General features: G+C 51.3%; 5 protein-coding genes across 5 annotated transcripts; 2 read left to right on the top strand and 3 right to left on the bottom strand.

Annotated features, from left to right (window-relative positions):
• Positions 1 to 128: 128 nt before the first annotated feature.
• On the bottom strand, positions 129 to 1,976 carry PHATRDRAFT_49069 (predicted protein; the record flags this gene model as incomplete). Its single annotated transcript, XM_002183580.1, has 1 exon — positions 129 to 1,976. The coding sequence occupies one exon, from the start codon at positions 1,974 to 1,976 to the stop codon at positions 129 to 131; it is 1,848 nt and encodes a 615-aa protein (XP_002183616.1).
• A 1,847-nt stretch (positions 1,977 to 3,823) lies between these two features.
• On the top strand, positions 3,824 to 8,459 carry PHATRDRAFT_49068 (predicted protein; the record flags this gene model as incomplete). The annotated part of the gene is made up of 2 exons (XM_002183722.1): positions 3,824 to 4,877; positions 4,970 to 8,459. 2 exons carry the CDS (start codon positions 3,824 to 3,826, stop codon positions 8,332 to 8,334), a joined length of 4,419 nt encoding a protein of 1,472 aa, XP_002183758.1. The 3' UTR covers positions 8,335 to 8,459.
• Positions 8,460 to 8,629: 170 nt separating this feature from the next.
• Positions 8,630 to 10,394, top strand: PHATRDRAFT_49067 (predicted protein). The gene has a single exon (XM_002183721.1). The coding sequence runs from the start codon at positions 8,779 to 8,781 to the stop codon at positions 10,228 to 10,230; it is 1,452 nt and encodes a 483-aa protein (XP_002183757.1). The 5' UTR covers positions 8,630 to 8,778; the 3' UTR covers positions 10,231 to 10,394.
• Positions 10,395 to 11,891: 1,497 nt separating this feature from the next.
• Positions 11,892 to 15,223, bottom strand: PHATRDRAFT_49066 (predicted protein; the record flags this gene model as incomplete). Its single annotated transcript, XM_002183579.1, has 2 exons — positions 15,050 to 15,223; positions 11,892 to 14,960 (listed from the first exon to the last, which is right to left on the bottom strand). A coding segment is annotated over exon 2 (3,036 nt), but the record flags the coding sequence as incomplete, so codon positions are not given.
• A 4,462-nt stretch (positions 15,224 to 19,685) lies between these two features.
• PHATRDRAFT_49065 (predicted protein) lies at positions 19,686 to 26,696 on the bottom strand (the record flags this gene model as incomplete). The annotated part of the gene is made up of 3 exons (XM_002183578.1): positions 19,686 to 20,739; positions 20,806 to 22,884; positions 22,955 to 26,696. The coding sequence occupies 3 exons, from the start codon at positions 26,694 to 26,696 to the stop codon at positions 20,309 to 20,311; spliced, it is 6,252 nt and encodes a 2,083-aa protein (XP_002183614.1). The 3' UTR covers positions 19,686 to 20,308.
• Between the last annotated feature and the right edge of the window lie 142 nt (positions 26,697 to 26,838).

Raw genomic sequence — 26,838 nt, 5'->3', positions numbered from 1 at the left:
CCTCTGAATTAGATTGCGCACCTTGAGAACTAATGTAAAACCGGTATGTGCAGCGTAAGACTCAACTGGACGGTTGCCTTTCTGTGTGTATTCGGCAGTAAAAATAGTTCAGTCAACCTTAATTCCTATCAGGCCCCCGATAAAGAATGGTGAGTGCCTCCAACACCAGAAACATCTTTGCTGAAATCATAAACAAGACAGTGATCGATTAAATTCCCAATCGAGCCCCAATCTTTTAGAGCATGAACCGCGTCGCTTTTGTTCGCTATTGCCTCCTCAAGAATATCAGTTGCTTGCAAAATCTCGAAGGGCCCGAAATCGCGGGTGTGCCTGCCTATAGCAACGAATTGGCTAGCTCCCAGCTTGTTCGTCGCCTCACGGTAGAAACCCACTATTTCTTTGTTACCTGAGTATGCTGGAAAGCCCAAATGCTCTCCACTATGCAGGGATTTGTATTTTTTCGCCAGAACATATTCCACCAGACTCTCTGGATTGTCTTCATTGGAATTTATCTTGGATTGGCTCCCGTAACTCACATGATGCGAACGCCGACCTGGGGTATTCAACATCGCCGGATCACCTGTACGCGAAGGTGGTTGCGGAAAATATGATGGATGCTGCAAAGTTGCGTAATCTCCGTAGACCGGGTCTATCCGTTGGCGAGAGGGCAATATGTTCTGAGGCTGACCCGCGTCCCCCATCGAGTCAAACGCTCTCTGCATGTTGGCAGGTGCAGCATAAGACGATTGTCCGCTTGTATCGTTCAATACTTCTGTCCGGTCAACTGCCTGCTTTAAAATGTTAAGGTTGTCCCGAGTAGATTGGTTGTACGTGGAAAGTACCCTGCTGATGACTGCATTGGGATTTGTCATGCTGTGATAAGGTCGACTATAGTCAGGACTCCCGTCGGGATTCTGCGTGTATCCGAGAACTTGCCATTGCAACGGATAGAGACCGTTCACGACTTCTTCTGTCCAGTGTATTACCTCTTGAAGCGCTTCCCTCAGTCTCCCTGTATCCGGACTAAGAGAGGTTACAGGATTTGAAAACTGTGCTGCCTCTTGCATACCCAGAAATGTTTCATTGCGATTTCGGTCCAGTGCAATTGACGGGCGAGAGCTTCCACTGGACGGAGTGTTTCTGTGACGTTTATTCCTCTTCGAGCGAACGGCTACTGGCGGTGTTGTCGCCGGAGCAAAGTCTTGGAATTCTTTGTCTGCTGATATTTCCACCACAAAGTCTTGACCTTGGTGATTTTTGGACACATCCTCTATTCGGAATCTAATCTTTGCTATGCCAGTTTGTTCCTCGATTTGGAGAGTTCTCTCAGACCCAAGCTTGCGTAAAAGATGCTGATTGGAAACTCTTAAAAGAGATGGGGAGTCATAACATAATTTCAAGGAAAGTGGCACTCTTTCCTTCACAATGTTATTTTGCTGATCGAAGGCCTTAACGGTGACTTCAATCGATTTGTCCCGACCACCTTCATCTTTGTACCAAACATTTCCCCAAGACTCATCAACACGAACCCAAAGCTTTGCTCTTACAATATGAATGTAGTTTGTGACACATGCAGATATTTCTCGCTCTTTTTTGGCCCCGACGCGAATGCAAACTGCAGCCCCACGTTCTTTCGGTAAGATAACGCAGTCAAGCCGACATCTAGCTTTCCCAGTTTTGCGACTAGGCGACAAGCGAGGTTCTTCCAAAATAATTAACTTCGTTTCATCTTTCGATATGCCTTTGCTTGAATCAAGTGTGACCATGACCTCGACGTTCGCGGGAGGGCTATACTGCGATCCTGGACTGACTTCCAATTCAAACTCAATGTCGAACACTTCACCAGAAAACACGTGCGAGGGAGGCTGTTTTCGTATTACAAGCGCAATATCGTCGCTTTCGTGCTGTCGCTTGACCGGGGTGGCGACACTGGCGCCCTGAGAGGATGACGAAGGTGACGAGAGTTTATCTTCCATCGTTCCGGGGACTGGATTGCCGGTGTAGGAAGCAACGAGGCCTGCACTTCTATACTTCGTCCAATTTGGAAGCAGCGAGCAGAAAGACTTACTAAAGTTGCGCTGTGCTAATCCTGCTTGCACAGCACCTTTCGCAAATTAAGTCCTTTGCCAGCTGTCCCACACAGTCAACATACCGCACGTTGCTTGCCTCTTTACTGTTCATACGCTGCGTTTATCCGTCGGCATTCATTTACAGTTACTTTTGAAGCCGAATGAGACGGTTAAAATATTTTTCTTGTGCCTCATCTAAGGATTAGCATACTCATAGATAGTAGGAATGTTCCCCCGAAATTTCATTGGAAACCACTTAGAAAGAAATAGTCAGTCATTTATATGAATATACATGTGTGCGAACAACAGACATCGAATTCAGTTAAAACTGTCTAAGTTGTTGTGTCCTTCCAGATTTCGTATACACACAACATTTGAAATTGTTTGTCGTTTTGCGTGTCCACTCGTGCCTTGGTTGGCATCGTTTCGCGTCGTTAGGCACATACTATTCCACAGGACACACATGCTAACAGACATTTTGACTGTTCATGTGGAAAGATCCTTGCCGCACTTCCTGGTTTTATGTCAGCAACAAAAAAATTGAAATGCGCAACTGATAGCCTTTCCAGGCTTCAAAGCGTTCATTGTCAGCCACATCATTTAATTCCGTCGCACGGCTGTATTTTAGCACGCCAATTCAGCTTGAGGCAGTCATGCATACGCCATCCAAAGTATACGCTATAGTTTCCGCCAACTCACATGTTCCGACAGTACAAAACTATGGTAATGTGGGTAAAAGAGGTCGGATACTTACAGAAGTAGTTTTTGTTACCACTTCATTTCCTATTAAAAGTATTGACTGTGAAAGTAAATAAAAGTCTATCCACACTCCTCTCCAATAGTAAGATCCTATAAAATTTATAGGATATAAGCCGGCGTGTATGAAACTTTTCTAAGCACATCTAATTGATGCTTTTACGACTGAAATATTACTTACAAAACTTTAGACTAGAGTTTTGCTTATAGCATTACATTTAATGTACGTATTCACTGTGATTTTTTACTGACTCTGAAAAACCACTTCCTACCCAAGTTTCATGCCTACCGTAGTTACTACAGTTGGGAAATCCTGGTTTCGGCCAGATTAGCAAATCTGCTCAAAAGATAACGAGTCCTTGTCCAAAGGTTCAAAACCGATCGCTATGTGTGTGTTAACATAAGTTAAAGTTCTCTCTACTTCGATAGAGACGAACACGAGGTTGTCGCTGAAAAAGTTCCTAGTTTGCTCAAGACTGTTGTTGTTTGTCTGACAAGACAACTAGAAGTGTAAAATTGACGTAAGAAACTATCAGAAAAGTAGAAAAATTGTTTTCCTATTGTTGTATGCAATTGGATTCGATCTTGTGTCCTAGCATATATATATACACAATCCTCTCCTTCAAATAAAATTATTATACTGTCTTCGGAGACCCTTTTTTTTCGACTTATCAAACTGCTTCTGTCTAACTGTAAGGCAAACGATATTGGCCACCTAACATGTAAGTTGTTTGTGGCAGTGGTTGGAGTTGATTTTGGCTGTCACAATGTCAGTGTTCGACTCACTAGTCGGGGAAGAATTTTTCGGACTCCTGTTCTCGTGGTCTCTCCTCATCGGTTTCTTTCATCAACATTTGAAGAGATTCCTTGGCTGCTGGACCTGAACTGATTTCACGATTGTTTTAGGAAGCTCCCTCGGTGTGCCTTCCTGGTGTGGTATTGATCACATCTAACACAGCCCTTCCAATCGTTGTCGGTCAGAAGTCGAACTTACGACCATGAAGTCTGAATCAAGGGTGTGTGGGGCTGCGTCTGACGACGACTCTTTCAGTTTCACGCAGGTGAAAGAGGCGTTACAATCAATGGCAGCTGATGAAAACAGAGAATTTCTCGAAGCGCAGCGCCTCGCACCTCATCTGGTCGATACAGAGTCTCAGATTTTACACTACCTGAAATGCTATGACTATGATGTCCAGGTCGTCGCCAGTTGCATAGCGAAGTATTGGACGCGACGTAAGCACATCTTTGGCGAGAGGGCTTTTTTATCACTACTCGACCTGAGTGGCGCTGGTGCGATGTCGACTGATGATTTAGAACATTTGGCAATTGGGTCGGGTGTACCGTTGCCGAACGATACAGAAGGTTGTTCCGTTTTCTGTTTCGATCCTTCCCGGAATGAAGCCGAAGATGCAGAAATGTCGTGGACTCGTGGCTTACGCTGTTTCTTTTTCTGGATGCAAGTAGCTTCCTCAAACGAAAAGTCTCAGACTGAGGGTGTTGTATTTGTTCGAGTTTTAGACACCATACGATGGTCAAAAAAGCTTGGACAGCTTCTTGATTTAATGGATAGAACTTTCGCGCTCAAGTTGAAAGCTATCCACTACTGTCTACCGCAATCTAATGATGGAGGCATAAGCTCTCTTATCAAGAGAACCTTTCCCTACTGGACAACTGGACTAGTTGGGTTCCTAACGCCCACCACAGAATTTCACGGCGGCCCGGAACTACTCTCCGAGCTCACTAGGCACGGGCTTTCGAAGGAATCGATTCCGGAAAAACTTGGAGGTTCCTGGAGCTACGACAATTTCGATAAATGGATGGAGATCAATACGCCAAGAACTGGACAAGCTTTGAAGAAGTCGAGTGTATATACTGGACCCAAGCCTAAGTTGTCAGCAATCTCAGAAGAAGCGTATTTTTCTTTAGCCCAGGAAATGCATCAATTTGAGAAGTGGAGTGAATCTAGATGCCCATCCCGCAATAAAGGACCTGCTGAGGGAGTTGGAGCGCCGGTACCAAGGCATGATATGAACGCACCGGAGAATTATTCTGGTAAGTGCATAAATCCATTATATTGAAGAGATATACCAATGGTCTAAAATTGCTAACAGTAAAATTTTATCTCTGTTGTGCCACAACCTAAGCTGTAAGGCATCTGCAATGGGACAGCTTGACTGATGAAGCTATCACCCTTCTACCCAAGCAGGAATCAGCGGCTTATTTCGAGGCGAAAGAGGAAATGCCTGATTTGGTCAAAGTCGAGTCCAATCCGCACAATTTTTTGGAGTTTGAACAATTCGACGCTTTGGCTGCTTCCAAAAGGCTTGCGGCGTACTGGAAGCATCGAAAGAAACTCTTCGGGCCGAAGACGTTGCTACCAATGGTCTCCGTTGGGACTGGTGCCCTATCGTCGGAGGAGGTTCTCGCGCTTCAAAGTGAAAAGGTCACTCTGCTTCCTGCCTGTAGAAACGGGTCGTGCGTGCTCTATTGCGATGGCACACGAGTTGCTGATTTGACGTCCTCGGAGGCTCTGTATCGGACAATGTTTTATCTCGCTTGTATCGGGACTGATTTTTTTAGGTCAAAGAACAAATTGGTCATTTTGATCAGTTTCAATGCTCCACAAAGTCTTCCCGGTTCCCTTGAGTCTGTTCAGGAATTTTTGGGAATGCTTGACGACGGTTTCCCAATCGAAAGCATCCATTTCCTTACGATCTTGAAAGACACGTCACAAGCCGCTCGCCAGGACTCTATTGCTTTCAATGCCTCTAGTCATGTCCAATACAAGCTGAGAGGCAAAACTTTCGTTCATGTTGCACATTCACCGGCAGAAGCGCTTTTGAAGCTCGAACCACATGGCTTTACAGTTTCGGGGCTTCCGAGCAATATTGGTGGAACTTGGATAAACGGCACATTCAAAAAAATGCTCGTACACAAGAACCTCGAGGAGATGTCGCGTTTAGCCAAACCATCGATGTCGAAAATAACCGGTTCCGGAAATGAAACTGTACAGGAAAGTCCTTTTGTTGTTCGTCATGCTATTCAGCAACTAGAAGGTGCCTTCGATTTCATCGCTGAAGACGAAAAAAAGGACTACCTCGAGGCTCTGCGACGTGTTCCAGGCCTGGTGTTCGCGGAGTCTCCTCCCCTTCGCTTTCTTCGCTTCGAAAAGTTTAATGCATGGGCGGCGGCGCAGCGGCTGGCCTGTTATTGGAAGTGGAGAAAGAAGATTTTCAAGGGAAAGGCCTTTTTGCCCATGACACAGTTTGGTGCTATAGGCGACGACGTCGTGCGAACCCTGAGCTCAGGTTATTTCATTATTTTACCGAGCGATAAAAGTGGACGTCCGGTGGCATGCTTAGACCCCTCGAAGAGAATCAACTATTCGCTTGACACAAGACTCCGGCTCAGTTTCTACTTGTGGACAATACTTTGCGAATATCCTTTAGCATGCACAGAAGGCTATATTGGGATTGTCCTTATGGGACAAGCAGGAGCTCCGAAATCTAGCTTCGATTCGGCAATCACTGTGTGCTCTGATATGGTCAGGGAGGCGTTTCCAACAAGGCACCAACATCTCCACTTGGTCCACTGTCGCGCTAAATCTGAGGGAAGATCTTTTTTGCGCTTAATCCTCCCAACAGTGCTCAAAGTCTTAGGAGCAATGGTGAGTCACAGAACAAGCTTTCACAGCAAGGAAGGGCATGACGAAATGGTTAAAAAGTTGGAGACTTTTGGTCTCGACGGAGCCTCATTGCCGAAATGCTGCGGAGGTTCGTTGAGCGACGACTACAAAGTGCTATGGAGAGCCGACCGGCTGCAAGCGGAACGCGAAAGTCACAATACTGCAGGGCCTTCTCTTCGATTGCTAATGTCGGCAGCTTTGGACAACGAAGGTTCGCCCACAGTCCATGAGCCAAATGCAAGCGGAGTCACTGCTAGTACGGTCGGAACAGGCGGGGAACAAGCTCAGTTGGCAATAGAAAGAGCCCTGGGTGCGCTTCCAGTCGCGAAGAAGAATGCTATGGAGGAGGCAGCTCGTCGAAATACGGAATTGCACTCGTTCAATTCAAGCTATGCTCGTTACTTAAGATACGCAAACAACGATCCAGAAGTGGCAGCGCAGAAGATGGCGTCATACTGGCAAACGAGGAAATCGATATTTGGTAACAAGTTCGTTCTGCCTCTTACTCAAACTGGTGAAGGTGCTCTGGGTCGTAGGGAACTGAACCTTCTCGGTACTGGCTTCTTTTCTCTTCTCCCCAAGGATCAAGAAGGCAATTCAGTCGTTTGTTTCGATCCGTCTAAACTCGTAAAAGCTTCGTTGGATTGCAGACTTCGTGTCATGTTCTATGTTTTGGATCTTGCTGCTTCCAACGCCCAGTCACGTCAAGGTGGCGTTGTTATGGTTTGCCTTATCAACAAAGTCAAGGCTGAAAGGGGAAAGAAATTAAACGCCGAGCTGGTGTTGAACTCACTACCGATCCACATCAGAGCGGTGCACTTAATACAAAGCTGTGCGGAAGGCCAGCCTTTGATATCTCGCGAAAAGGGCCTAGCATCAATGCGGCAGGTTTTTGGACACGTCGTGGATGAAAGGGTGATCTTTCACGACAGGTCTACCAAGGGTTCTATTGTGGAAGCAATGAGAAGGGAGGGCCTGAGCAAGGAAGGTCTCCCCAAGACAATCGGTGGGGAATGGGGTTTTGAACACTTCATTCAGTGGATGGAACTTCAGACACGGTTGGAATGGAACTTACCTGCCGGATCTGGAGGCAAAAACACCGCTGAAAGGATGTTTGACTTCACTGGTGTCAAACCTCTGCAATCACTGTCGGAAGAAGAAAGGAAGGAGAGAAAACGACGAATGAATGTCGTACACTCTCGTCGGAAGCGTGAAAGGGAAAGGATCGAAATTGAGGTCTTGCAGGAGCAGTGCACTGATCTCAGCGATCGCAACCTTGAACTTTCTCGGAAAAACGCTTCATTTGAAGAGTTGCTGAGCGAGGCGCAAATTGTAATCAGTAGGGTCGGGCAATTCTCTCGGGAACAAGAACTTCGTTCGATCGCAGCTGATCAGGTTCACTCAGAACGGCTTGCTCCGGGAATTACCGAGCCTGTAACGGGAGGAGGAATCCAGTTCGCTAGCCGTGCAGCCCCGTTCAACTTTTCACTAGGAAGCTTTTACTCGAGAGGGTCTGATTCCCAAGACCAGCATTGGCCGGCTCCGAGACAAGGCAGTCTGAATCCTTCGCTTCAGCATCAGATACAATCCCCGTTTGATCAAGGGGTACGTACGGCCCTACTCGAAGAAAACGAAACGCTTCGGTGGACTATTCGAGAATTGCAACGTCGCCAGCTTGAAGAAGAATTGGGACGACAAGAACTAGAACATCAGTTACGGTCACAAAATGCTCGATCGCCTGACGGACCCGGCGGTAGACTAGGCTCCCGTATTCAGCAAGGCGATCAAAACAATCGCAATCTCTGGAACTTTTTCTTTGGTTGAAAGACTTTCATTGATAAATTTATTGTCAATACGCGTTGAAAAAAATATCTAAAAACAGTAATTGTCAGTGAACAATGAGCGCAGGTAGTCTTTGACGTAAAAGTAAAATATCAAATGGCATTATTAGTCCTTAATTATAATCGAAATGTATAAATATACAATTACTTGGGTCTCGTGAACGACATTCTCCGAAGGAACACCCTACCCTCCCAGACCGACACCACCGAGACCCACACCACCGTGACCTCTCCACGCTGCACCGAACTCACAGAATCAACCTTGAGGGTAGAATCCTCCTTACTCGCACGGCGATGCCGTCAACACCACTTTCCGATAGGAATTACACGGCATCGAATGCGATAATTTGCGGAAGCACGCTCATATCACTTTTAGATCCTTGCTTAGAATTTTGGCGTTTCCTTCCGAAGAAAAGCAATTCTACCAATGGTATCAGCGGTAGTCCAGCGCAAAGCGGACTTCCTTCTGGAACAGGCCGCAGCAGTAGAAGAAACAGCACGCATCACGAGGCAAGCTCGTTTGATAGCCGATAGAGTATTGGAAAACTCGCAAGCGCTCGCAGACGACCTATCCTTGAGTACAGAAGGTAGCGACTACGAGCAGAGACCGCAGCACGACGACGACAACGAGGGCAGTATTAACTTTGAAGGAGAACCTAATAACGCGAACTCTGGTTGCGCCGCTGCGACTTGTTCGTATCACGCGACTGGTGATGAATCCTCCAATTCCGACAAGCATGGTCCATTGGTAGAGACTCCTCTATCGCCCGTATCCGAAGTCCGCTATCTACGAAAATCCGTTCGGGCCTGTTTCGTGGCGCTGCGGGAAACCCAGGAAAACGCGAGCCTGAAAACTCGAAGACTGGAGGCGGAGGTCGCTTACCTGCGCAAAACCCTCTCGGACGCTCAAGCGGAAAATTCGCAACTGGTTATTGAAAAGATGAGCCTCGCAAAACTTGTTGGCGTCGAATCTACCCCAAATGGAGTCAACACGACTCGCAGTGATCCGGCAAGGGGGAACGGGACGACTACAACCAAATTGCGCCAGCAAGATTTAAAACTGGAAAAGCATCTCAATTCCCTCCTAATGGCCCGGAATCAAGCTGTCAAGGAAAATTACCTGTTGAAACGACGTCTCTTGCAAACCTGCTTCACCTGTTACGAGCGTCTTTGGATCGGGAAGCGCCACTTACAATTAGCAACTGTAGACGCGCAACCAGCCTCCCCAGGCAACGGCGCATGCCGTCCCACGTGGCAAAATGCCGCGCAGCAAATGGTGCAGAAAATTGCCAACAATTCGACCGAGGGACCCAATCAGTCCGAAGCGTTGACGCCGTTGCTTCCCACCACCAGCAGTTTAGTGCCCATAGCCCTAGAAAACGAAACCCCGTCGGGTGAACGGATTCTTACCAAAAGCCCCGCCGAATCAGAAGTGACGTCCAGCGCAAAATTGTCAAGAGGCCCGATTCCACGGACGCCGCAGAAGACAGCCCGACTTTCAAAAACCAAAACAATGACTCCTGCAGAACTTGCATCCCAAGAGGATTGTCCGTCCGAAGCGAAGCAAGGGTCCTCCAAGCCCCAAACGGCCCTGGATAAAAGTATTTCGCACTGGATTAGCATTCAGCGACGGCGGAACGAGATGTCCAAGGTTTCATCGACGACACCGGCGACAAACAGTACCACCAATCCAAACAAAATCAACATAGATGCTCGCCAATCACCGAGGACTGGCTCCAACCTAGCCAGCACCGAACGTCCAGATGGTGGGGGCGATGGCCCGTTAGAACCTTCTGCTCTAACGGTAAGCTCTCATAGTCAATCGCGTAACCCATGGGGACGCTTACGGTCAAAGCGTAGCAACAAAGCGCTTCACTAGGATAAAGAGAAATGGCTCTGACGGATAGATCAATGATGTTCTCTTGGAATCCCCCTAGACGCGACCGTGAGTTGCGAATGGAGCAAGTCTGCTTAGACTGATCTATAGAACGCATTGTGCAGAAAAGTATAGCCTGCTAGTAAAGAGTCGCGTTATTCATACCGAGGACTAGAGCTACAGGTTTTTTAATATCCCATCACGTTGGGGTTGCGTTCCGCAAGGCTGCGCCTTCCGCGAGCGGCGATTTTCGTTTTAGCACTCAAGTTGCGCTTGCTGTCTTTTTCTTGTGCAGCTGCAGCAAGTGCTCTCCACTTGCGAGCTTGCATGGGAGTGCGTTGCATAGGAGACAGGTGCAATGATCCCGGTGCAGTCGGAGCATTCTGCTCGTTGGGTTTGACTGGAGCCTCCTCGCGGAATGGGCCCAAAAGACTAGACTGGCTGGTCGCTTTCATGGCCAAACGTTTAGTGGCCTCGACGGTGGAAGACCCGGATAGACGCTGTCGGCGAACTGTGGCCACGGAACAAGATTCGACGGTGCTGGAGTCGCTGAACGACACTCGGTAGCTAGGACGGCTACCATGAAGTTTAGACAGTGAAGGGTATTGTCGATTCTGACGTACAGTCGAAACGGTATCGTCGTCATCCTCTCCGTCAGCTTGATTCAAAAGGATGGCAAATTCATCGTCCGATTCGGATTCAGATGCCGCTTCGCCTTCCGTCTCGCACTGGCTTGGTTGCGATGGAAATAAATGGTTGATAAAACCTCGAGAGGCTCCGGACTCCGAATCTTCATCGATCGTCGTAGGATGCATTATGCGACCGAAACTTTGCGTGCCGAAAGAATGCATATCGTCCTCTTCGTGTTCCTTGTCGCCAGCGAAGTCTGCCGAAACGTCGCTCAACTTAACGTGCTCGGTTTGTACCCGTAGTGAAGCTGTCGAACGATTTTTACTCGAGTCTACCACCTGGCCGTTCACCAACGTAGGAGACTTCTCGAATTGGGTGGGTGAACTAGGATGTTTGGGTTTGTTTACGAGACCCTCGTCGTTGCCGAGTGATACGTCCTCCGAGTCAGATTGTAGGAGACCATTTTCGTCGTGAAATTTGCCATCATTTTGATGGTTCCTGCGGAAGAGTGGACTTACCAGCTTGGCTCGTCGTGGCGCCAACGCTTTTCTTCCAGTCGTGGCACGTCGAACCTTGCGAGGCACCACCTTCCCACTATTGCCTAGTGGTCCCGAGACGACAGCCGTAGCTGCCCGTTGCTCCATGGCGGCAATGCGGGATGAAACTAGTCCACCGCCCGTCACGCGTTGCACTGTATTGGGAGCCTCCGGATCCTCGAAATCTTCGGTCGGCTCATCGGCACTTGGTCCTCCCGTAAACTTTGTTTTGGCATCTTGAAATCGCAAAAAGGGAGAGTTCGTCGCATACTTGACACTAACACCAGAGCGGAACGGAGTTACTCCACTTTTCTCTCCATCTGCTCGGTATGTCCATGTCGCTGTGGGTCCTACGACGTTCTCATCACTGCTTTCGCTTTCGAATATCTCCATGTCCTCTTCTTCCTCTTCTCGGTCCAGTATGTTGCCGCCGTGGCGTATGGAGACTTCAGGAATAGGGGACACTCGAAGAAGTACGTTCTTGTTCTTTCCGCGTACTTGTGCCCATTCCACTCTCCCGTCCAGTCGTATCAGTGAGATCCGAGAGTGCATGAACAATTGGTGGCATTTCAAACTTTTGTGATTCCTTGCTCGCAAACTTTCCTCGCATGGTATCGTCATACGTTGTTATACTGCTATTGCGTTTACCGACGTCACTGCCCTCCTTGGGAGCCTCATCAATGCTCCAAACAGTCTTGCTGTTGGTATGATAGCTACGGTTGCTGCCACTGTCGTCGACAACATTGTGAAGGGGACGAATCGCGACTGGTTTGGTCGAGAGGGAAGATCCAGAAACACGACAGCGGGAATCGAAGGTTGACAAGGCAAAGGAAGAAGCGTGATCACGGTGCATAACTCCCGCTGGTGGTGCCAATCTCATTTGCTCTGAGGATGCCTTGTCATTCCCCATATAACTGGGAGAGAACAAGAAGGCCGCGTTACCCATAGCCTCCTCTGACAGTATGGGAATAGATCCTTGACTCAGAGGTGTTTCCGTAGTGCACGTTGAAGAGGCCGCCGGACTTTTCAGCCCCGTACTAATCTCGTTTGATCCATTCACTGAAACAACTCCTACAGCCGTGGAGAGCGGGCGCGATCCCGCCTTGGCAGTTTTCTTAATGTGATTCGGATCAAAACGCACCTGTGCCGGTTGAAGGTCATGGATCGCATCCATAGAGAAGGCCGTCGCAATTGGATACGTTTGCTGCAGTATGGTGGCAATGTTCTTACCCTGATTCTCCTTTTGGATTTGGGATGTTGTTCCTTTCCGGAAGATTGGTTCAGAGGCGCTCGATTCTCGATTGGAAGCCCGATTGCCGTCTTTCGGAACGGCCGACAGTGGTGGCGCACTCTGACGACGCCGAGTCGGTGCAACCGTTCGCGTCGCCATGACGTTACTACGTCGGCCCGGGGGCCCTTGGGAGAGCTGCTTTTCCGTAAGAGTTAGTCTCTGGATGCCCTGTTTATCCTTTGTATTTTCGGTCTTCCAACCAGCAAGCTGCAACAAGATGGGAATGTTGTTGGGCTGTTTGGCAACACCTGCTGCAGTCGAAGTAGATGCATTTGAGCCGTTGCTGTTCCGTTGCCCTTTGTTGGTTGTCGCGCTGGGTGCTCTCCACCCCGCCAGCTGGAGCAATATGGGCAAGTTCTGGGAAGAAGACGATTGACGGGATTCTTGCGGTTGAACTGTCTTGGCTGGCTTCGGTTGGACTGACTCGACCTTGCCTGATTTCTTGGCTGCAACGGCGTGCGCTGTTTGGATCGGTTCCGTTGATTCCGACGTGCGGGCCACTCGAATGCTGGCGGTACTGGTATGCCCCACCACGGGCTTGCGGGACTCCGGAGCGGTTACTCGGGTTGTGGCTTGATCTAGAGGAGCATCTCCCTTTTTTGTCGCCTGCGTCACGGCTCGGGCCTTGGTTTGGGGTGGATCACTGCCGTAACTTCCCAGATCCTCGGCCCGTTCTGCAAGACTCGGGCGGTGTCGCGTTTGGTGTTTCTGCGTGACGGCGACGCCCTTCTGTTGCTGGTCTATTTGTTGCTGGACGTTGGCTTCAATGCTTTCACGGTCCAAACAAGACTGTGTAGAGGATCGACGCACCGCTATCGGCTGGTCCTGGACCGTCGACGGAGTCACAACGGAAGCGTTTTCGTCGTTGGGCGTTTCCGCTGGTTCTTGCGATACCGAGTCTTCGTCAAAGGGTGACGACCGATTTGACAGGGTTTTGGATGAAGATGGAGTCTTGTTGGTGTCATTATCGTCGTCTTTCTCGGTCTTGTATTTGTCACTGGTCTCGATGCTCTTGGTGGTGTAGTCATCATCACCGATGCGATCGTACTGGTCTTCGTCGTCGTCGGAAAAGAGTGCGACCACGGGGGACGCCGAACGATCCACGTACCTCGCACTTGTACGACGGCGCGATTGCTGGAGCTTCGTCGACGTTGTGGCGGTCGTCGGAGACTCGGAGGAGTCGACGATTCCTTCCAAAATACGTTGGGGATCGTACAAATAAAATGGAACCTCGGCAGCGACGGGTACCCGTGAGTGTTCGTCGTGTTTGGGCTGCTTTGTCTCCTTCCACACGGGCGCAAAAGGCGCCGCCGTGACGGTCAGTTCGTCGTAAAACGAATCAAAGTTGCGAGACTGCTGATTCTCATCCAGCACGCGGACTTGCGGCGGATCAAACTGCATCGGACCAGTACCGTCGACGATGGGGGGTTCCTCGGAAACGCGACGAGAGGTAGACGAAACCCGGCGTAGTGGGTCCGTGGTGATGGAGTCTACCGCAACGTGTGGTGGGTAGGATGCCGCCTCGGGACGCCCATCTTGCGGGTGCTGCACGTCGGGAATGACGATGCACATACCCCGTCGCTCTTCCCAACAAGCGGAAAGCATAGTTTTGGCACGACGAGCCTTCTGCTGCAAAGCCTTGCGACGCGATTTGAACCAAATTTTGCGTTGCTGGCGCGAGGTCAGAATCTGTTCCCGACGCCTAGCGGCGTCCTCTTCCATTCGTCCCACCCCGGCAGTGTTGGCCGCCAACCGGAATCGGCGGAAGACGGCCATTTCGGGAGCGCTTGGGTCCAGCAAGTCTTGCTCGTCGCGATCCTCGAGAAAGCTGGCGCTGGCGTTATCGACGTTGCCAAAGCCAGCGCCAAAATAAAACTGGGAAGGCGGGGGCAAACTGGTCCGTTTGGAGTAATCACCGTACGGAAGCGAGGATTCCATGGTGGCGATGTGTGACTTGCTGACAACCTTGGAGGCCCGACGCCGCAGTCGAAGCGGTGTTTGCGCTTGACCATGAATATTGCTGTTGCTGACGGTGTGACGGTGGCGGTGTCGGAACTGCGAAGGATTGGACAAGTCCGAGCCGGGTGAATCGAGGTGGAAGGACTGTTTGTTGGAGGATTCGTTCCACAAGGGAGGTGGTTGAACGGCTTGTGCCGAGGCTTTTTTCTGGTTGGTCCGGGTGGGGATGGCTGTACTGGTACCGGTGCCCGTAGCTCCTCTTTCGTTGGAAACCATATTGCCCATGCTGTATGTATGTGTACGAACTACCAAGGCGGCTGATTGATTGATTGATTGTAAGGAAAGGAACGTGGGAGACTGTTGGTAGCCGTCGAGGAACACCGATGCAGCCTACGCGTGTACCTACCGCAATGCTGTGTTGTCGATCGATCCAGCGGACAGTGAACAGCAGAGTGAGCGAACAGCAGAGAATGACTGTGATGGTCACGTATTCCAGCGATCCAGACACGGCAAGGTAGGAAAGGAAGACCCGAGGTTGACTGTGAGTGGGGGTGCGAACGAACCGAGTAAACAGATACGCCCCCCAAAAAGTGAGTCGGTGAGTCCAACGGTGTAGTTCCCTTTCCAAGAAACGGTCGAATGCGTGTACATACAATTCTTCTACAGTTTTGTAGATCTATATATTGCTGGCGCGAAACCGTCAAATCTTCGAACGAGGAAATGGAATCTCTATTCGAAACGATTTCAAAAAACCAGATTTTGTTTCAAATCCAATTTCTGTACTTTTCACAGTCAGTCCTATTCCCGATTCCCTCATTTCGGACTTCCGGGCCCTCCCCGTTTCCAATGGGTTCGTGCCGTCAGGCCGTCCCACCGTGTCCAACCCGGAATTGCCTCCCGCGATCTCGAGACCACCACAGCGCACCCCACGGAGCACGGGAAAGTACGGCTCGACGGGTACTACCGGTACCGCGATCACCATCGCATTGTACTGCGCACCGTATCTACACTACCATCCATCCTCGTTTCCTGGTCGGTTGCCGTTGCCTGAACAAACCCTGTTCGCACAATTCGTGTTACCCGTTCACGACCCTTTGGTGATTTGCCGTCTGGTCCGTGCAAACCCTCTATACCTGTACGTACTGCGACGCCATACCAAAAGGGGTCAACACAAAGTATAGTGTTTACAGTTCAGCCGAGAAACCGTAGATTGTAGTGTCCCCTTTTTCCCCCCACGTTCCACCGAGCCCGTACCGGCGCGTAGCGTACACCTTTTCTCCCTACACCATGTCGACAACTCCCGGCCGTCCTCCTCGTTCAACCAAGGATGACGACGAGAATGACGATAAGGACAATTCCCCGACGACCCGCGTTCCGCCCACACCGGGCTTTTGGCGTTCGCTTTTTGGGACACCCGCTGCCAATCCTCCCCGGTCTTCCGTCGACGCAACGCCGTCCCTGACCCCGTCCGCCTCTCGTCGGACCCCGCGGTTGGAATTACAGAGTCCGTCGTCGCCAATGCGATCCCCGACAATCCCTACCGCCGACTCGTTCCCGAATCATCAATCCCGACTCAACGGCATGCCGGCGACAAATCCGACGACGCGGGTGCCGCACGCGAGTAACGCCGAGAGCCAAGCCTCGCCGTGGAAAACACAGGCCGTGAACGCGCGTCTCTCGAATTCTTCGTTGCCGCGGACGGAAAGGAGCTCTCCGTCCAGTATACCGCCGACTGCGGGAAGCAGGGACACGGAAACGAATGCGCCTTTTCCCGTACGGCCTACCCGTCGGATCAATCATCACCGACGCAAAGTGTACAAGCCCCTTTCGTCCATTCTGAATCCATCCCAAGCCATCCGTCGACACGCTACCTCCAATCCGACCGACCCCAATATTGAGCTCATCCGCCAAGCACTGCTGACCCAGTCCTCCCAGGGCACCACCTTGGCGGCGTTGGTCAACGCCGGCTCGAACGGCACGCGGCCGTTGTTTCGCAAACACTCGGGGCGACTGCCACGTGCAGTCACGGGACCGACCCGCCTACTCCTGGCGGGACGCAAGCGCACCGTGCCGGATCCCGACCTCCCCGACAGCGATCACACCCCCAACGCACACAACAAGCGTCTCAAAACGGTGCGGTTTCCCACGGACTCCTCCCGGTACCTGGTCCACACCGGGGGGACCCGCCAAGATCCACCGCCACCGCCGAATCTCGCTGTCGCGACAATGACGACCACAACGATGAAGACAGCCACGGCATGAATTTGTGTTCTCCCGATTCGCTCAAATCACCCGAATCCTTTTCCGCCACCTCTGCTTCCTCCGCCACTTCCCCGGGCCGGGCTCTCCCCGTCTGGAAGCCCGACAACCACGTGTACAATCCACACGGACCTTTTACTGTTCCCGACGAGGACGATTACGACCAAGACGTTGTGCTCGGTGACGGTGAAACACTGGAAGACCAGGATCAACGTATTTCTCCACCAGGCTTGAGTACCGAGGCCATGTTCACTGGACCCACCCCGACGGACGACGTTGCCACCTACCGCGCCAGTCTACGCGATGTGGCCGACGGGCTGCCCCCACCACCCACCACCGTCAATAGTAAAGACACTGTTCAGGGCGACGGCAGTTTGGACCACAGCGAGGACGCGGACGATCGTACCAAACGGACGAAAAGTAACCCCTACTGGACTTGCACCAGCTGCGGTTTTGCGGAAAATCCAGAAGACGAGTCCAGTTGCCGAAAATGCGACGCGCGTCCGAAAGTGATTGATTCCTCCGAAGGCGGTTGGGGTTCCTTGTTCGAATCTCTCAACAAGGGTTGGAAATGCGAAAGCTGCTCCTCCTTCAACCCCGAATCCGCCACGGCTTGTAAAGCTTGCGAGGTGCCCCGAGCGGGAACGACCACAACGGCTTCTGCCGCCACTTCCTCGAAACTATCCTTTGGTGCATCACCTCCGTCGGATGTGAGTGCAGTAAGCAAAAGCACCACCAGTGGCTCCACCAAGGTCGGGGGATTTACCTTTGGCGGGACACCATCTAGCACCGCCGCCTCAGCCTCGAGCGGGTTCCAATTCGGGAGTCCCCCTCCACCGACGTCCAACAATGCCAGCGGGGAATTCAGTAGTGACTCCAAGCCGAGTGGTGGTGTCACGGAAGCAAGCAAGGGTTTCGTGTTTGGAGCAACCAGTAGCACCAGCAGCCAAAAATCTACCAACCAACCACCGTCGGGCGGGTTCACATTTGGTCAAGGCGATGCCGGCAGTGGGTTTCAATTTGGGAGCCAGTCTAAAACCGATGCGGAGAAACAAGAAACGGCAAGCCTTGTTTCGCCCAAGCCTGCCCCGGCACCTGGTGGGTTTTCCTTCGCTGCCACGCCGACATCTCAAGGCACCAAGCCGATCCCAACGACTACCGCAACGGAATATAAGCCGGACATCATTCACGTTGGCGCCGCGACCACCAATGATGCACCCAACACAGAACCCAAACAGCCATCCGGTGGCTTTGTGTTCTCGAAACCAACCGACGCTCATGTCACAAAGTCTTCTGCAGAAAAACACTCCTTTTCGTTTGGTAGTACCAGTGGGAGCGCTACGACCACTTCAACCGACAAGGAATCTATAAAGCCCTCCACTGGTAGCTTTTCCTTTGGCACTAACGCATCATCAGCAATAAATGATGTATCCACCGCAGGATCTTTCGGACAGCAGCAGCATGAGAGCAAACACAGTATTGCCGACACCTCTACATCTTCATCAATAGTGAAGCCGTTCACCTTTGGTGCACCCAGTACGACACCGGGTGCCAGTACTTTGGGAGGGTTTACGTTTGGTAAAAAGGAAAAAAGTTCTACCAATGCGCCATCGAACATGGCCCCGATAGAATCGACAGACACCGGGAAAGACGATGATAAGGATAATTACCGCAAGAAGCGCCGCGGAGGCGACGAAGCCGCGCAAGATAGCTCCGTTCCGGCGACAGCTTTCGGAGGACCAACATCCACCCCAGCCTATCCAATTGCGAGTATTAGTACAGAGACACCCAAGACTAGCAGCACAAGCTTACCTTCAATGACCTTTGGTGGATCTTCCGCTCCGAAAATAGCTGACGCCACTGTCACTGGCGCTCCTTTCCAGTTTGGATCTATTTCGTCAGGGCCGACTAGCAGCGGTTCGCATTCCGGGCCATTGTTTGGCGGTACCCCTTCAGCTCCACAACCCTCTGCTCATTCGGCGACTCCGTTTGGATCTTCAAATCCCACTCCAGCACCTCCACAGGGAGTATTCCAGTTTGGGGCATCAGCAAGTCCGTCGATTACTGCGCCACCAGCTGCATTCGGACAACCTCCAGTTTCTCACTTTGGTAGCCCTCAAGCAGCAAAGGGGGGCTCTACAGGGTTTGGAGGAGCATCAACACAAGAAGTACCACAAACCGCTGGATTTGGCTCAGGGATGTTTGCTAACGCAAACGGCCCAACTCCAGCTTCCGGCTTTGGGTTAGCCCCTGGGGGAATGTTTCCCAATGCAAACGCACCTTCTATGGCACCCTCTGGATTCGGATCGACTCAGGCTGGCAATTTTGCCAGTACTAATGCCCCACCTTTGGTTGCTGGAAGCTCAGGTTTTCCCGGATTTGGTACCACCCCAGCTGCTCCGGCTCCAGCGACAACCTTTGGTTTTGAAAATTCCATGGCGGCGCCTGCACCAAGTGCGAATGGTTTCGGGCAGCCTCCAGTGCCGGCTCCTATTGTCAGTGGATTCGGATCTCCAGGTTTTGGTGCACCTACTCCTCCAGCTAGCGTTGGATTCGGGCAGCAAACACCTACACCAGCCTCCATGGGTGGGGGTTTTGGTTCACAAACACCGTCTGCTCCTGCCTCTGGAGGGTTTCAAATGGGATCTGCAGGGGTTTCCAATCGACGCCGTATTGTCCGTGCACGTCGACCTGGAGGGTCAAGACCTGCCTAAAGTTATTGCCCGACAGTGAATTTTTTGAACTCATGTTTGTGGGGAGTCTATTATGCTACAAATCAAAGTACAGAATGTTTTCGTCCAACATTAGAAGTTAGCACTAACTTTTTATGTAGCTCTGAGAGAAATTTGAACCATTCCCATATACATTGCTAGCCACAATCAAGGCTTCATTTTCTTTGCCGAGATATACTTGAATTGAGGCTCGACTCGATCGAGGGAGTGATGTCTCGCAGAGGTTGCCTTCTTTGGAATGACTGTGAATAGCAATCTGTCTCCGTTCTTTTTCTATCCTATTATTGGTGAAAGAAGGGTGGTGCTGGAGACCTGTTGTAAAAAAGATCACCTGAACGTTTTTGCAAACTACCTCCTGTTACATAGCATATTCCCTTGCCAAGTTTCCCAAATCGCCAATTAATCCTGAGATCCTTGTGATGAATACGTGATCTAAAATGGTAAAAGTCTTCATCGCGATATGCCATGAAAGTAGAAGCTGATGTGCACATGCTGATAGTGACCACGCTAACAGTGAGACCATATGCAACCCACAATTATTTCTTCACCGCGACACGTCATTAGCTGCAAATTAGGAGCATATGTATACTTCGTGACCACGCCAAGATCGCATGCAACGTATCGGCATGTTCCAGCCCGCATCTACGTGGATGGCTATCGACTGTTCCATATGTCTAAGGTGCTGGCTTGGGCTGAAATACAGCAAATTGCGGAGGAGCACCAGATGCGTTCCCGTTCGGTGCTGATCCAGGGAAACCTATTGGAGGTCCTCCAGCGAAGGAACCAGGAGCTGCTCCCATCGATCGGCTTTTCGAAGCTGAAGGGCCTCGACGTGGAGGTGCCATCATGGCGGCCAAGGGATCATTTGGCTGGAAAGCTGGTCTGGATTCAGGTTCTAAAAGAGGTCTCTGAGTCGCTGAAAGTGTCGGAGGCGGGGCCAGAGGAGAGGCTTTTTTGTCTGGGTCCTCCCCGGGAAATACCCATACTTTACGCTGTTCGTCGAAATAGGCCTTCATTTCTTCGCCAGGATCGGCAAGGGTTGCGTCTGGGTTCATCCATTTTGCGACTCTTTTCTGAATACCAAAATTGAAAAAGCTGCCACGTTCTGTTGAAATCAAAAAATATTAGGAAGATGAACGTGCTGGGTAATAGCAAAGCAAATTGTACTCACTCTTGTTTGAGCCATGCTCGAGGTTGGCCGGCGCAGAGGAAGGTGCTGTGGGCGCCTTGTCTACCCTCACAGGAGTAACATTCGTACTGCCCGGGGATTTCTGTCGTAAAGGAGTTGCAGCGAAAGACGGCTGTTGCGTAGTATTTATATCCTGTGCCGCAAAACTTGAAGCAGGTGTCTTTCCTCCAGAACCAGTCAAGCCCTTCGAATCATTAATAGTTTCTTTCAAAACGGGCTCGGTCAAGAGAGGCGGCTTGGAGTCAACTGATAACGGCCTATTCTCGGTGAACTCGCCAGAAAACTCCATCGCAGATTGTTTAAGTGAGGATCCGCCTCGAAGATCAGGGGACGACGATACTTGACTTTTACAAGTAGAAACCGCTGAAGTTCGTTCAGCCTTATCTGGGACTTGGACCGGGCGATCCCAAGTAGTAACATTCTCTGCAGCGTTGTAATAGTAAACGTCGCCAGAAGACGGTTCCACGAGCTCCTCCCAGCCCTCTGGTAAATTTGTGGAATGACTCGCTTGGATCACATCCTTGGTAGATGGCATCGCCTCCCTTTCGGGTGCGATTGACCGCGTTCCCATTTCGCCCTCCTGAGCGACTAGTGTCGGACGGTCCCAAGTCGTGACATCGTCGTCCTCGTTGTAGAAATACGAGGGACCTCCATTGATGTCTTCAACTTGGACCCATCCGACCGGGAGATTTGGAACTGCTGTATTGTCCATATGACCTCCTTCGTACAAACCATCGGGTTGCTCGGTAGCCTCCTCATTATCTACATCGTCTGTATTGTTGATTCCCTGATTGAAATTTTTCATAGACGCCTCTTGCTCTGTCTTTGTTTCATCAAAAGTCGGCTTCTCCCAGCAAGAAGTTCCCTCAGACTCGTTGAAGTAAAACGTTTCCCCCGATGTTGGGTCAATGGATTCGACCCACCCTGGAGGAAGAATATAGACCGCACTTTCGGAGCTCTCAAGGAACGTCTCGCTCGGCTCTACTGGTAGCACTTCCGGACCGACAACAATAGGATCATCACTTTCACTTGTGACTGATTCATAGGTCTCGCTACCTACTGCTGGTGCATCATCGTCTTCGTCAGCTGGCAATAAGGCCTCTCCGACAATCGTTGATCCAGTGGTTGTCTCCAGCATGTTCGACTGCGTGGTCAAAAAAGAGAGCTCTCCTTGATCCTCAAATGAAGCCCTGCTGCTGTGTTTGTCCTTTATGACGTCGGGGACAGGTGTGCCACGAGCAACCTCCTTCAAAGTCAACCGCCTTTCAAAGCTGTTTAAGTGATAAAGCAGTCCTCCGCGATCTGCTGATAGAATGCTCAAAGAGAAGGGTCCAGGTCTCGATTCAATTCCGGCATCCTCTGGCAATGCATCGACACATTTCAATACATCCTGCAGGTAGTGACGGGCTGTTGTCTGGTACCCAAGGTCGGCCAACAGCGTTGCATACATGAGCTTGAATGCCTGGAGGCTTTGTATAGACGAAGACGGATTTTGGCGACGTTTTGACCACTCGAAAGCTTCCGTATATTCAAATCCGAAGACAGATTTTTCGGTCATTAGTGTCAGGTCCGCCGGCCCAAAATTACATCCTAAAAGCGTCAAACGGGCATTTCGGACCGGACTAGCAATCGGACAACCACTGACGAGGTAGCAACAGTGGGCGCCTTCAATCTCGTCAATTTCTAGCAGCTTATCACCAAGCGATATGGCCAGGCGATCCCAACCAGATGTTCGGTTGCTTAAAATTGCTGCAAGGTGTCCTTTCCAAGTGAAACGCAGTTTTTCCGGGTCTCCGGCCCAGAGCTCAACGTCTTCATTTTTGTGATCGTCCAAAAGCCCATCAATATTACCAGCCAACAAGAGACATACAGTGTGCATAGGAGAGTCAGCTGTGAAAGACGACTTTGTAAACTCAGTAGCTACGTGCTGGAAAGATTCACGCTCACACATACTCGCGACAAGTAAAGCCAGTGAGAAATATCCGCCAGTGAGAGCTGCTTTAAGAGCATCGCTTCTCTGACCCCTCAAGAGAAAGCTTTGTATCTCATCGACGTTACGCCCTAAAATGCAAAGTGCCTCATACCGTCAGGAACAAAGATATAAAGACTATTCTCAATCGGCGAAACGTACCAGGGGCGTTCGAGGTTATTGGACACTCGAAAATGTCGCCTGCCTGTAGAAGAAGCTCTACAACTTCCTCTTCAGGAGAAGCTGTTTTCTCTGGACTGTCGTTGCCACGGAGCTTGCCTCCGTGATTGTAGGCGATAGAAATCACCTTCCAAAGAATATCACCCTTCTCTTCCTTTGACAAGAGTTGCAGATAAGTCGCCATTGACTTTTCCGAAGAAGTGCTCAAAGGACCAAAAATGCTTGCCTTCCTTTTCCTTTCTTCCACACGAACGACACTCTCCATCGGAAGCAACGTGTAAGGCCGGTATATTGCAACACAGGGACTACCAAGAGCAACCCGATGCACACACAATTTTCCACCGAAACCAAATGTAGCGATAGAATGAGCAGCTCGACCGACTATTGCTTCTGTCTCCTCGTCAGGGAGATGCTTTGGGTCTGTAGTTGGCTCTTGCGGTTTATCCCAACTTGATGTACCGTCAACTTCATTGAAATAATAAACGCTACCTGAATTGGGATCCATGACTTCAATCCATCCTTCCGGAAGACTCTGCACAGTCACATTGTCCATCCTATTCGCTTCCACGGTGCTGTCGATATCAGTCTCCTTTTCCTGCACTTCGATTAATCCACCGTCTAGGCCAATGTCCGAAGCGAGCGGTCTTTCCCAGGAGCTTGTACCATCTAGTTTATTATAATAGTAGATTGCACCCGACGCTTCATCGACAAGTGCTTCCCACCCAGTAGAGATTGCGTCCTCGGGCATTTCAAAAGGCTTGGAGTTTTCCGATTCGACCATTCCTGCAAGACTGACATGTGATTTTAAATTCTTACTGTCTCCTCCAAGGTTGGCTTCCTCGCGTGGGTATTCAGAGGAACCATCAACACTTCGCGGGGATGCCCCTCCTCCACTAGAAAAGGCTTCTGTCGTAGTTTCGAAAGGCTCGTCTAGCTGAGCAGAGGTCCCATTCACGGTCGAGGACTCCGGAATATCCCAGGAGGTAGCATTCGTCGCTTCGTTGTAGTAGTACGCATCCCCGGAATCTGGATGCGTTAATTTTGCCCACCCAGGAGGAAGGTCGGTAAGACTATTCTCGTCTTCTAAGCCGCTATCGTTTTCATCATGGGCTTTATTGGATCCTTCTGCAGAGTTGGAATGTGGTTCTGGTACATCGTTTTCTGTAACCAAATTGATAAAGCTCACGGTGTCACCAAATCTTGGTCTCTCCCAGGAGGTAATGCCTTCAACTTCATTGATGTAATAAGTCGCTTCGGTACTTGGGTCCACCGCTTCGATCCAGCCTTGCGGTAAAGCAGCAACATTTGTTTCCTCGGGTGCCAGATCGCTATTGGAAGGTATTTCCGGATACAAAGACTCCTCGGGAACGACTATCCTTTCGTCCTCATCATTTTTTTGTCTGCGTGTCGGTTCGGGTTGCTCCCAAGACGTGACGTTGTCTTCTGCGTGGAAGTAGTAAGTCTTTCCGGACGATTCGTGCACAAGCTCAACCCAACCTTCAGGTAAAGCGGCGGTTTTCTCCTCTAATTTACCTTCGTTCGCTTCCGCTTCGACCTCCGGCACCGACGACAGTACGCCGCCCACGTTGGCTTCCAGGGGAGCCGAAGGCGGTTCGGACTGCGGATCCGTGGTCATGGCTCCGTCATTAGCACTACCGGTATCCTCCGGACTGGCACGGGGGTGGTGAATATCCGCACTATCGTGTTTTTCCTCCTCGGGCGGCGATACCGAAACCTCCGTAGTTTCTTGCGCAAGGGGCCGGTCCCAGGACGTTGTCCCATTCACTTCGTTGTAGTAGTAGGTCGATCCGGAAGAGGGATCGACCAGTTCCTGCCAACCGTTCGGAAGCTCGGGAGACTGGCCTTCTGTCACGTCCGTTACAGTATCGTTCGCACTATTTCCATCCCGCAACGTCCAAGAATCCGGTGAAACCGAATCGAACTCTCCTCCAATCCCGTGACGATCACTTATCGTATCATCCGTCGAAATGCCTAACGTTTCCGTCGCTGGAGACTCGGACTTGGTTTCCTCATAGGCAGACACTGGATCCAAAGACTTTTCTTCGGGATGTTCCGTTCCAGTTTCGTCGGCCACCTCTCGTTCAGGGACTGTCCCTGGCATTTTCGGTGGATTCCATGACGTGACACCGGATTCCGCATGATAGTAGTAGGTCCGCCCCGACGACGGATCGTTGGCGGCCACCCAGCCGGCAGGCAGGAAATATGCCGTCTGCGTCTCCGCGGGATCCGTTTTTTGTTCCTCCGTAGGTTGTTCCGCAACGGCCGTCTCCCGGTCCGGAGTGGGTTCCGTATCCGCCGGTTCCGAATGAACGCGATCGAACTCTCGAGGCTCTTCGGCGACCGACGCGCTCTCCACTGTCACTGGAGACGGTTTAGTTGGTGGATTCAGTGACTCTACCACACGTTCGGAGGTCGTCTCGTCTTTTTCGTCGACCGGCAACGTTGCGTCGCCGGGTCGTTCCCACTGCGTCAGGTTGCTCGCGTTGTGGTAGTAGTACGGGCGTCCCGACGAGGGATCCGTTTGTTCGACCCAGCCCGACGGAAGGGAGATCGGAATCTCGGAGACGTTCGCGGCCGATTCCGTGGTGGACGGCGGTTTCGACACGGGGTTAGTGGGTTCGTCGGCACGCGCCAACGGCGGCTCCCAACGGGTTTCACCGGTGGCGGCGTGATAGTAGTAGGTTCGACCAGACGCGGGATCGACCGTGGCGGTCCAACCCGGTTCGATCGGGTCGGACGCCTGGTCGAGCGGGGCCGCGTTTGGAACGGCGGTCCGGGCTTCCTCACCGTTGGGGGCTTCCGCCGACACGCACGCGATGTGATGTTGTTGTTGGTGGGTCGGCGTGTCGCCGTCGTCGATGGTGGGACGCTCCCAGCGCGTTTCTTTCGTTTCGACGTGTACGAAATAAAACTTTCCGGTATCGACGTCCACGGCTTCCGTCCACTGCGGCGGCAAGGAGGATGACGGCACCGTCAACGTGGGTGTGGGAGTAGTAGCCTCAGGTACTGTTGTTTTCGTTGTGGTGAATGTCGCCGCATTACTGGTAGTCGGCAGCAGTGGTGGTACCAAGGGTGGTTCGGCAACGTCGGCTAACGGAGCGCCGGTGGTTCCCCACGGATCCGTGGAAGGATTCGTGACCGCATCCGTTTCTTCCATCGCATGCGAGACCCGGGGTCGCCGGAAGGGTGACGACTGCGGCGTGTGGGTGGGCGTAACGTAGGGCGACGACGTCTCCCGGCGTGTGTGACTGGTGGGGGGCAATTTGAAACGACGCGGAGTATAGAGTCCACTTGGTGTTGTCATCGTCGTCGACGTCGTGGCTGTGGTGGTATGGCGACTGGGGGTTGCCGTCGTCGTCGCATCGTGGCTACCGACGCGGCGGTGGGGCGGACGCGGTAAGGATCGTGGTGGAGGACGGGGGAGGGCCCGACGTGTGGGTGTGGAAGGGACCGAACGGGGTGACGCCGGTACAGACCGCGTCATCGTCGGACTGGGGCTGCGACTACGACTGCTCCGGCTCCGGTTGCGTGGGTCGGTCATCACGGCCGACGCTGGAGTGTAACTCGTTCCGGCATTCGTTATGGTAGTGTTGACATTCGTACCCGTCGTGGACTCGGGGTGACTGTTGGGCACGAGATTCGGTGCGAACGGAGGATGCGACGGCAATGTCCCCGCATTGGGTGGTGGCGGCGGGGGAAACATGTCGATCGTCCCGGTTGACGACGGGGGACACGGAGCCGAACCGAGAACTCACAGTCCCTACCGACTTACTCTTTGGGAGTGCAGTGCACTACAGTACGTATGAATATATGTATATGTATAGGTGGGCAAGTAGGGTAGGTAG

The sequence above is a fragment of the Phaeodactylum tricornutum genome, chromosome 20 (genome assembly GCF_000150955.2).
Source record: "Phaeodactylum tricornutum CCAP 1055/1 chromosome 20, whole genome shotgun sequence".
Taxonomy (NCBI): Eukaryota; Bacillariophyta; class Bacillariophyceae; order Surirellales; family Neidiaceae; genus Phaeodactylum; species Phaeodactylum tricornutum.
Note: the sequence above shows the minus strand (reverse complement) of the source record. Positions and strands in the feature narration are given on the sequence as shown.